Genomic DNA, 11,408 nt, shown 5'->3' on the forward strand with positions numbered 1-11,408 from the left:
CGCCAGTGTGGTTTTTTTCCACCTTGTAATTTCTAAAACTCTCGTCGCGTCCTCCCTGTAATCTCGGGGCCTCTCTTGTAATGTGAAGTTGGGATCGGTCGGATCACCGGGGTTTCATCGCTGTCTTCCTGTTTTTTTCCTCTGCAGGAACTCAAAGGAGGAAAAGCGTACTCGAAGGTAAGAGCTCTCAACCACGCAGAAGCCGCCACAGATGTAAACCTCACTGCCCGCGTCGTGTAAACATTTACATTTCTCACGGCGCTCTGACGAGGATGCCGAGGGCGATTAATCAAAAAAACGACGCTCAGAATCGAGGAGGAAACTTCCCGGGCGACACCTCCGCTAACCGTAACCCTCCCGAGGAATGAGTCACGGCTTGTGACGGGAATGAGAAGGTCGAACCCCCTCGTGAAGTTCACCCGTTGGACGTTGTGGCACCGACAGGAACCGCTTCCTCTGTTCATTTAGGTTTCCTTCGCGGCTAAATATACCCCCAGCTTCCCTCCTTAGAAGTCGGCTTCCTTTAAATACACACCTATGAAAACAGAAGCTCCCTAAAGAAAAGAGGAACCTGGAGAATAAAGCACGGGAACCTTCGACTGGAGAGGATTTTTAAAATAACATTGTGATTGCAGTTCAGACAAAGGCGGTTTCCTCACCGGGGGGGTTAAAGGTCGTGAGTCCTTATCGGTCGGATCGGGGACCGTGTGGAAATCAGTTGTTTTTCTCAGCGGCCATTTTGAAATGTCACAGCACCCGATGTTTTGAAGCCTCGAGTTTGGCATTTTTGCCCGTCGCCATTTTGGTTTTTGCAACCAGTGACCAGAAGTTAACATATTTGGACGTCTCTGGTACTGGAAAGCAACCTGTCAATCACCTCGTAGCCCCGCCCTAGAGTGTATCCTGCTTTATGGTCTGTTTGACCATAATTTACTAAATGAACATCACGCTGTATCGAAGAACACTTGAAACTAGAGATTGAGACCAAAAACTAATGTTTACAATGTTTACTGAGGGAATACATCAAGAGAAGTAGAGTCATTTATATAGACTTCTATACAACCAGAGGAGTCGCCCCCTGGTGGTCAGGAGAGAGAATACAGCTTTAACACATGAAGCATAGACTTCTATACAACCAGAGGAGTCGCCCCCTGGTGGTCAGTAGAGAGAATACAGCTTTAACACATGAAGCATAGACTTCTATACAACCAGAGGAGTCGCCCCCTGGTGGTCAGTAGAGAGAATGCAGCTTTAACACATGAAGCATAGACTTCTATACAACCAGAGGAGTCGCCCCCTGATGGTCAGTAGAGAGAATGCAGCTTTAACACATGAAGCATAGACTTCTATACAACCAGAGGAGTCGCCCCCTGGTGGTCAGTAGAGAGAATGCAGCTTTAACACATGAAGCATAGACTTCTATACAACCAGAGGAGTCGCCCCCTGGTGGTCAGTAGAGAGAATGCAGCTTTAACACATGAAGCATAGACTTCTATACAACCAGAGGAGTCGCCCCCTGGCTGGTTTGCAAAAATCCAAGATGGCTTCAAAACGGCATTCCACAAACCAGTGAGTGACGTTGCGACGCCGGCTGTGTTCCAGCATTTTCCCTGGACTGTTAAGACACTCTTTAGGTGGTAAAGAGGCGCTCCAGACATTCACACTTCTCCCATTGCAGGAAACATTTGTCCCCGAACATTTCAGGGACAGACTGCACGTGTGAAAGGGAATCGAGAGATTCGGAGGAGTCTCGCTCCGACCTTCTTTCCATGTTTTGATGAATTAAAAACAAGTTTAATCTGCACATGCTAAATGTGCACCTGCTCACTCAGCGCAGCAGTCAGGGAACCAGTTATAAAGGAGGAGGGAGACGATGTGTAATGGATGCGGTTTGTAGTTCTGCTATCGGTTCTTTAGAAGTTATGGAGGGACATGACCTCGTCGCAAACCTCTCTGGCTCTTTGTCTCTCTGTGCCGTTGTCTCTCTGTAACTCTGTATCTCCGTCTCTTTGTCTCTCTGTCTCTCCGTCTCTTTGTCTCTCTGTGCCGTTGTCTCTCTGTAACTCTGTATCTCCGTCTCTTTGTCTCTCTGTCTCTCCGTCTCTTTGTCTCTCTGTAACTCTGTATCTCCGTCTCTTTGTCTCTCTGTCTCTCCGTCTCTCTGTAACTCTGTATCTCCGTCTCTTTGTCTCTCTGTCTCTCTGTGCCGTTGTCTCTCTGTAACTCTGTATCTTTTTCTCTCTGTATCTTTGTATGTCTGTATCTCCGTCTCTTTGTCTCTCCGTCCCTTTGTCTCAGTCTCTTTGTGTCCTTTTCTCTCTGTATCGTTGTCTCTCTGTATCTCCATCTCTTTGTCTCTCTGTCTCTTTGTATCTCTGTAGCTCTGTCTCTTTGTATTGTTGTCTCTCTGTATCTCTGTTTATTTGTATCTCTGTAGCTCCGTCTCTTTGTCTCTCTGTATTGTTGTATCTCTGTCTCTTTGTGTCTTTCTCTGTATCTTTGTCTTTTAGTCTCTTCGTCTCTTTATCTCTTTGTGTCTTTGTCTCTTTGTCTCCGGCTCCGTCCAGGCAGAGAGGAGACAAAGATCCAAAGTGTTTCTACAAGTGAGAACTCTGGTCGTCTCAATGAAAGCCTCACAAAAGGAGGAAACGGCAGCAGGTCGTCACGTGACCAACAACAATCTGCTCAAAAGCTCAGTTTTCACCTGTTTGCCGAGCGGCCGTCGGTCCACTGCAGGTGACCACGGGACAGGACTCTGGTTAACTCTTCCTCCTCTTCCTCCTCACCCTCAGCTGGGCTTCACGGACCTCAACATGGCGGAGTTCGCCGGCTCCGGCTCCACCGTGCGCTGCTGTCTGCTGGAGGGCTACGACACCAAGAACACGCGGCAGGACAACTCCATCCTGAAGGCGAGGACAACGTTTGATACGCCTCAGAATAAATGTGTTAAACGTCCGTTGCCCTCGCCGCGGAAACACAAGACACGTTAATTGCGCCATGAATTATACGAGCTGGATCGTTAACTCTTGAGACTTTAACCTTTTGACCTTTTTTATATTATTGATCGCTCCCGGGAAGCGACCAGAGGGGAAAGACCAGCGAGTGTAGGAGTAGATTAATCAGTTTATCAATGTACAGATAATTAATCTGCAATTCTTTTGGAAACATTCTTGAGTTTGTGAACACAGAGCTGTGAACTCTCTGAAGCACTTTAAGGGTCTTTTCGTATTTGCTCTGCGGCGCCACCCGGTGGTCATCCACTCAAACTGCTCTGTGAGCCGCTGGTCTCGTCTTTGAGGACTTTGAGCTCACTGGGAATTTAGTTTTTATTAACGCTGATGCGGCTGTTTTAGTTCCGACATGTTCACAGCTCATATTTAATCTTTTGTTTACGATCATGAGTTGATTCTCCTCCTGGAAGTTCACTCCCTTCACTTATTTAATAGTATTTAAATGTTACTCGATGCTTCTATACCATCACTGCTCTTTAATGGCACACTATTGTGCTCGTTAATCAATTACCTACGTTAATCTGACACCTTGACTCTGCAGATGTGTGGATTATTCACTAAAAAATATAAATCAACTAATACAATTATGAAGTGTTAAACTACTTGGAAGAATACGCAGTAATTAAAAGTGAGCTCCACATTTACCAGCTTCTACATTAACGTGATAAAGACATTAATGCATAATAATAATAATCCAGTAATATAATATAAATAATTCAGAAAGAGCATTGAACACTCTGAAGGGAAAAGGATCGGGAACTGTGGGAAAAGATGATATCCGCCTCGTTAAAGAATTGATCAATAGAGAGTCGAGCGCCTCTTCACGTGGCAGTATAAAAATGTACTTTTTTACCTTTTTATTCCAGGTGATCATCGGGATGACCCTCCTGTCTGGAGATCCGTGCTTTAAAACGTGAGTCGTCATGTGATGTTCTAATTTAATTATTATTGATTAGACTGGACGGGGAGCAGACTGGGACTGATGGCATCGTTATTGTATTGAGCTGCACAGTGTTGTGCAATAATAGCGTTGTATTGACTTTTATTTATTTTATTTATTTTATTTATTTTATTTATTTTATTTATTTTATTTATTTTATTTATTTTATTTATTTTATTTATTTTATTTATTTTATTTATTTTATTTATTTATATTCATTTTTTTTTTTTTTTAATTTATCTTTAGATTTTTTCAATTTAAATTTAATAAAAATTCTAATTATTATTAACAGTTCAAATGGACAAATGAACACACAATACACTGTTTACTGTGTGTTTCGGACACTTTTGAACCGAGTCGTTAAACACTGATAATGTTTGTTATGTGTTGTTGTTGTTATTTGTTAGTAATAGTTTTCTCTCGTCTTCTCTTTTGACCTGCAGGCCTCCCGGCACCGCGAAGTCCATCTCCATCCCGGGACGAGAGCACACCCTGCAGCTGGACTGCAAGGGGGAGGGGACGGCTGAGCCCGGGCCGGCCGGAGGCGTCTCTCTGGGCCGGGCCTCCAAGCCTCGAGCCTCCATCGTCAGCTCAGGTGGGGCTCGCTGACCCGATGAGGACTCTTCTAGTCTACTCTAGGCCAGGGACCCACAGGGGGCATGCAGAGCCAATGCAAGGGCTCATACATGTGACCTGGAGGGGGAATTTACATATAAACATGTTTGCAAAGCTGATTTGCAGGATTTACTTTTTTCTCGCTCCCGAGGTTCTTATTCTTAGAATTGTGTCTAAAAATGCAGTTTTGGGCTGTTTCACTTTTAATTTTGCACAGTAAATTGACGCATCATTCAATGTTTTGGCATGACGGACACATTTTATTTTATTTTTTCTCAAGAAAGATTAATTAATGTATGTAGAAGTTTGTTCTTCTCGCACGGTTTAGGTTTGGTTCAATTGGAATTCAAGATTTTAAAAATAACACAAGTCTCTCTTCATCTTTTACGACCTTCAGGTCTCCTTGACGGATCCGAAGCGACCCACTACAGTCCTCCTGAAGTCTTCCAGTCCGGCCACTCCCGTAACTCCAGCTACGCCAGCCAGCACAGCAGAATCTCAGGTGCGAGCTTTTCATTGTGAGGCTCAAAAACACGGGAATTGAACCTTTTTTTTACTGCAGTTCCCAACAACCTGTGGTTCTCTTCCCCCCCTCCCCCTCCCCTGCAGGCTACAGCACCGAGCACTCCTGCTCCTCCAGCCTGTCGGACCTCACCCACCGCAGGAACGCCTCCACGGGCAGCAGCGCCTCCGGGGGCTTGTGCTTCGCCGGTGAGGCGCCGCCCGACGGCGACAAGGACGCCGGACGTCCAGAACGCCCCCTGAGACCCCCGCGGCCCGTCTTGCCCTCCAACAGGCCCCCCAGGTACAGACGGTGGGGGGGGGTCATCAGAGTCCTCAGGGTGCTCGTGGGGTTCACTGAGATTTGATGTTGTGTTCTTCACCGCTCTTCTTCTGGTGTTCTCAGGAGGAAGCTGGACTCGGTGGAGAGTCACCCCTCCTGGGTGAACGACACCCGAATGGACGCCGACGACATCGTGGAGAAAATCGTCCAAAGCCAGAACTTTGCCGACATCAACCACACTGAAGGTACGCTGTAAAGACGCGGTGGGGGGGGGGGGGGGGGGGGGGGGGGGGGCTGTATTCAAGCTTTCTTTGATTTATATACAATGTTGCCCTTTGTTGATATTCGTTACATTTTCTATGTTTTGTTATTTAATTTAAATTGTATTCGTCCTCCACGTGATTGGAGACTTTTTCTGATGGCTCAAATGTGCTCAAATTGGAAAACACAGAAATCTGAAAAGATTAAGAATTAATGTAAATAAAAGAGATCAAGAAAAATTTAAACACAGAATTTGGGGAAAATGAAACATAAGGTATCGAGGTTTATTTGCAAGAGAGTGAACTCCTCCAGTTTCTTCACACATTAAACATCCAAACTATCCCTTTAACAGCACAGAGGTGACAGAGGCACCCGAACCCGGCCGTAAGGACTACATTACCCACAAACCCCTCCTCTCATCTTCATCTGTGTAAACAAGCAGACAGAAAGTTACTTTCTACGACTATTTATCTCCTTTCGTGTGATGCTTTTAACAGAATATTTGACGCCATGTTGTTGGCGTCTGCAGCTGTAACTCCTCTTCCTCCTCTTCCTCCTCCTCCTCCTCCTCCTCCTCCTGACTGTTTCTGTGTCTCCATCTCTTTCAGACAGTAACCTGCGTCTGTTCGTCAGCAGAGATGGAACGACAGCGCTCAGCGGCATCAGGCTCGGAAACAGGTGACTTCCTGTTTATCTTCATCACCTCTTCTTCTCCTCGTTTCTCCTCGTCTTCTCCTCGTCTTCTCCTCGTCTTCTCCTCGTGTTCTCCTCGTCTCTCCTCGTCTTCTCCTCGTCTCTCCTCTTCTTCTCCTCGTCTCTCCTCGTCTCTCCTCGTCTTCTCCTCGTGTTCTCCTCGTCTCTCCTCGTCTTCTCCTCGTCTCTCCTCGTCTTCTCCTCGTGTTCTCCTCGTCTTCTCCTCGTTTCTCCTCGTCTTCTCCTCGTCTTCTCCTCGTTTCTCCTCGTCTTCTCCTCGTTTCTCCTCGTCTTCTCCTCGTCTCTCCTCTTCTTCTCCTCGTCTTCTCCTCGTCTTCTCCTCGTCTTCTCCTCGTCTCTCCTCGTCTTCTCCTCGTCTTCTCCTCGTTTCTCCTCGTCTTCTCCTCGTTTCTCCTCGTCTTCTCCTCGTCTTCTCCTCGTTTCTCCTCGTCTTCTCCTCGTCTCTCCTCGTCTTCTCCTCGTCTTCTCCTCGTTTCTCCTCGTTTCTCCTCGTCTTCTCCTCGTCTCTCCTCGTCTCTCCTCGTCTTCTCCTCGTCTTCTCCTCGTCTTCTCCTCGTCTCTCCTCGTCTCTCCTCGTCTTCTCCTCGTCTTCTCCTCGTCTTCTCCTCGTTTCTCCTCGTCTTCTCCTCGTTTCTCCTCGTCTTCTCCTCGTCTTCTCCTCGTCTCTCCTCGTCTTCTCCTCGTCTTCTCCTCGTCTTCTCCTCGTCTCTCCTCGTCTCTCCTCGTCTTCTCCTCGTCTTCTCCTCGTTTCTCCTCGTCTTCTCCTCGTTTCTCCTCGTCTTCTCCTCGTCTTCTCCTCGTCTCTCCTCGTCTTCTCCTCGTTTCTCCTCGTCTTCTCCTCGTTTCTCCTCGTCTTCTCCTCGTCTTCTCCTCTTCTTCTCCTCGTCTTCTCCTCGTTTCTCCTCGTCTTCTCCTCGTCTTCTCCTCGTCTTCTCCTCGTCTTCTCCTCGTTTCTCCTCGTCTTCTCCTCGTCTCTCCTCGTCTTCTCCTCGTCTTCTCCTCGTTTCTCCTCGTCTTCTCCTCGTCTCTCCTCATCTTCTCGTTTCTCCTCGTCTTCTCCTCGTCTTCTCCTCGTCTCTCCTCGTCTCTCCTCGTCTTCTCCTCGTCTTCTCCTCGTCTTCTCCTCGTCTCTCCTCGTCTCTCCTCGTCTTCTCCTCGTCTTCTCCTCGTCTTCTCCTCGTTTCTCCTCGTCTTCTCCTCGTCTTCTCCTCGTCTTCTCCTCGTCTTCTCCTCGTTTCTCCTCGTCTTCTCCTCGTCTTCTCCTCGTTTCTCCTCGTCTTCTCCTCGTTTCTCCTCGTCTTCTCCTCGTCTTCTCCTCGTTTCTCCTCGTCTTCTCCTCGTCTCTCCTCGTCTTCTCCTCGTCTTCTCCTCGTTTCTCCTCGTTTCTCCTCGTCTTCTCCTCGTCTCTCCTCGTCTCTCCTCGTCTTCTCCTCGTCTTCTCCTCGTCTCTCCTCGTCTCTCCTCGTCTTCTCCTCGTCTTCTCCTCGTCTTCTCCTCGTTTCTCCTCGTCTTCTCCTCGTTTCTCCTCGTCTTCTCCTCGTCTTCTCCTCGTCTCTCCTCGTCTTCTCCTCGTCTTCTCCTCGTCTTCTCCTCGTCTCTCCTCGTCTCTCCTCGTCTTCTCCTCGTCTTCTCCTCGTTTCTCCTCGTCTTCTCCTCGTTTCTCCTCGTCTTCTCCTCGTCTTCTCCTCGTCTCTCCTCGTCTTCTCCTCGTTTCTCCTCGTCTTCTCCTCGTTTCTCCTCGTCTTCTCCTCGTCTTCTCCTCTTCTTCTCCTCGTCTTCTCCTCGTTTCTCCTCGTCTTCTCCTCGTCTTCTCCTCGTCTTCTCCTCGTCTTCTCCTCGTCTTCTCCTCGTCTTCTCCTCGTTTCTCCTCGTCTTCTCCTCGTCTCTCCTCGTCTTCTCCTCGTCTTCTCCTCGTTTCTCCTCGTCTTCTCCTCGTCTCTCCTCATCTTCTCGTTTCTCCTCGTCTTCTCCTCGTCTTCTCCTCATCTTCTCCTCGTCTTCTCCTCGTCTTCTCCTCGTCTTCTCCTCGTCTTCTCCTCGTTTCTCCTCGTCTTCTCCTCGTCTTCTCCTCGTTTCTCCTCGTCTTCTCCTCGTTTCTCCTCGTCTTCTCCTCGTCTTCTCCTCGTTTCTCCTCGTCTTCTCCTCGTCTCTCCTCGTCTTCTCCTCGTCTTCTCCTCGTTTCTCCTCGTTTCTCCTCGTCTTCTCCTCGTCTCTCCTCGTCTCTCCTCGTCTTCTCCTCGTCTTCTCCTCGTCTCTCCTCGTCTCTCCTCGTCTTCTCCTCGTCTTCTCCTCGTCTTCTCCTCGTTTCTCCTCGTCTTCTCCTCGTTTCTCCTCGTCTTCTCCTCGTCTTCTCCTCGTCTCTCCTCGTCTTCTCCTCGTCTTCTCCTCGTCTTCTCCTCGTCTCTCCTCGTCTCTCCTCGTCTTCTCCTCGTCTTCTCCTCGTTTCTCCTCGTCTTCTCCTCGTTTCTCCTCGTCTTCTCCTCGTCTTCTCCTCGTCTCTCCTCGTCTTCTCCTCGTTTCTCCTCGTCTTCTCCTCGTTTCTCCTCGTCTTCTCCTCGTCTTCTCCTCTTCTTCTCCTCGTCTTCTCCTCGTTTCTCCTCGTCTTCTCCTCGTCTTCTCCTCGTCTTCTCCTCGTCTTCTCCTCGTCTTCTCCTCGTTTCTCCTCGTCTTCTCCTCGTCTCTCCTCGTCTTCTCCTCGTCTTCTCCTCGTTTCTCCTCGTCTTCTCCTCGTCTCTCCTCATCTTCTCGTTTCTCCTCGTCTTCTCCTCGTCTTCTCCTCATCTTCTCCTCGTCTTCTCCTCGTCTTCTCCTCGTCTCTCCTCTGACTGTGTCACCCTCTTGCTGTGTCACCCTCTTGCTGTGTCACCCTCTTGCTGTGTCACCCTCTTACTGTGTCACCCTCTTGCTGTGTCACCCTCTGACTGTGTCACCCTCTTGCTGTGTCACCCTCTGGCTGTGTCACCCTCTGACTGTGTCACCCTCTTGCTGTGTCACCCTCTTGCTGTGTCACCCTCTGACTTTGTCACCCTCTTGCTGTGTCACCCTCTGACTGTCGTCCGGTTCCTTGCAGGGTTTCTGCAGGCGGGTACGAGCCCGTGGTCATCGAGAGCCGGTGAACCGGTTTCTTCCTCCCGGAGCTTCAGAGACGCCGCGAGAGGAGGAACTTCGCCAGTTTGCACTTTACGTGAAGTTTGTCGTCACTCCGAGGGAAACGCACACGAAACAACACGTTCCTCTGATCACTGCCTTGTTGTGTGATCTTTGTTGTCATTTATTTTTGACCAGTTAAGGCGGTTTCGATGTGTGGTTGTCTGAGGTTCTTCTACACACGGCCGGTGTATTAATACGTCAGTAGATGTAGTTTAGAGGAACAGACGAGAGAACCACAGCTGGAGCAAAGAGATGCTCCTCTGGACGTGTTTTAGAGGCCTCAAAGAATCAATAACAGTTATTTATTAAGATGACGGACGGGTGCAACTGGTGGGGATTTCCCTCATTGATTCAAATCTGGCAATAACTTGTTCTATGATTGGTTAATTGTTTAGATGTCAGTCAAAATGGTGAAAGATGGGCCAACGTGGCACCTTTATTATAAATATAACTAATATTTTGATTCTTTTAGGAGGTCTAAAATACGTCCGCAGCAGAACTCTCCGTCTGCTGCAGTAGAAAAACACGGACTGTGTACAAGCACCTCAAAAGACACACTTCTAAACATCACTGCTGTCCCTTTTTTTAAAGAGGACTCTCTGTTTTCCGAAGGGGCCCTGAAGCCCTCATCGATGTTCTCTCCCACAAAGCCTCCGGACTCAAAAACTCTGGATTTGACCTCTCAGGAGTGTGAGTTGCTGGTTCAACGCTGCCTCTTTGGGTAGTTCTCAAGAGATGGAAGTGACTTGTTTTGGAGTCTGGTGGCTTTGAAGCGAGCAGAGATCTGGGCTTCAGTTACGTCATCCTGTCGGGACTCGAGGGCGAAGGGGGGGGGGGGGGGGCTAAATATAGCGTGAACTTGCACCGCTACAGATTGTTGTTGTGTTTTATTTTAAGGTGCAGCGATGGATTCCTAACATGTGATCCAAGGGTTCAGAAAACCACTGAGCGGCTTCTCTTCTGTTTGTTTGTTTGTTGTTGTTGTTGTTGTTGCTGCTGCTGTTGTTGTTGTTGTTTGTTGCCGTTTCCTCGTTGATCGATGGAACATCGGCTGAACCACTTTGTGCCTGTGAAGTTTCTCTTGAATGAGCCCTGAAGCACAGCTGATGGCGAGGAGGGAAACGCCGCTTGTTTGTTTTTGTTTGTTTTTGTTTGTTTTGCTCCGTTTCACTCGTTCGGTGGTGCTTTTATTTTGGGGAGTTGGAAGACTCTTCGAGGGTCTTCGGTGTCCCCTGGTGGAGCAACAAGGTCCTTGCACATTTTTCAGCCCCCCCCCCCCTTTTCCGGTGTTTACGAGGGATGTTTACCTCCCAAGTTTGTTTACAGCCATCTTCAGATGAACAAACACCAAAAGAGGCAAAACAACAACAACAACAAAAAAGACACGTTTTGGAATTTAATTTTCATCAACCAGCCGGCTGGTTGCTGCTTTTTATTTCATTTTTTTGGGGGGGGGGGGTTAAAGTTTTTTGGGGCCGATTTTGAACTTTTTTTTTTTTGTGCAGAGTCTTAAAATCATATTTCTTCTGTTTGTAAAAGGTGAAACGAGCCGTAACAACGCACTCCTTTTAAAACGCAGGTCACTTGAATTTAATTTGCAACTAAGAGACGATTTAAAATCGATTTGATTCGTTCAGAAATCTCTAAATTAATTATTTAATTTAATCGTCTCGACCGTAAAGTGACAGAAAAACAAAAATGGTGAAAAATAATCTGATTTTATTGAACATATTGATCTTCAAATTCACGTCACAATCACACTCGATAAATAGAAGAAGCATTCTGGAAACAAGCAGAATGTTTTCCCTAATTTACAATTAAAAAAAAAACAAATCATCTTTTAAGACTTTGTTGTTTAAGCTTATGCCGATATTAATATCGATCCAGTGAAGCTGCAGCTCGTCGTCGTCAGCTCATTGTATGGAAGTTGACT

The 11,408-nt window shown here is 47.6% G+C and overlaps 1 protein-coding gene across 1 annotated transcript in view; it reads left to right on the forward strand.

Moving 5' to 3' along the window:
• Window positions 1-11,408, forward strand: part of fam102aa (family with sequence similarity 102 member Aa) — a 28,922-nt gene that overhangs the window by 17,199 nt on the left and 315 nt on the right. The window contains exons 4-12 of the mRNA XM_034541290.1: window positions 148-177; window positions 2,793-2,909; window positions 3,878-3,924; window positions 4,395-4,546; window positions 4,964-5,068; window positions 5,176-5,371; window positions 5,474-5,595; window positions 6,220-6,289; window positions 9,396-11,408. The exon at window positions 9,396-11,408 is cut by the window's right edge and continues 315 nt beyond it. Coding sequence (XP_034397181.1) covers window positions 148-177; window positions 2,793-2,909; window positions 3,878-3,924; window positions 4,395-4,546; window positions 4,964-5,068; window positions 5,176-5,371; window positions 5,474-5,595; window positions 6,220-6,289; window positions 9,396-9,441 — 885 coding nt within the window. The 3' untranslated portion in view covers window positions 9,442-11,408. The remainder of the gene's footprint in view (window positions 1-147; window positions 178-2,792; window positions 2,910-3,877; window positions 3,925-4,394; window positions 4,547-4,963; window positions 5,069-5,175; window positions 5,372-5,473; window positions 5,596-6,219; window positions 6,290-9,395) is intronic.

Source organism: Cyclopterus lumpus, chromosome 9, assembly GCF_009769545.1.
Source record: "Cyclopterus lumpus isolate fCycLum1 chromosome 9, fCycLum1.pri, whole genome shotgun sequence".
NCBI lineage: Eukaryota > Metazoa > Chordata > Actinopteri > Perciformes > Cyclopteridae > Cyclopterus > Cyclopterus lumpus.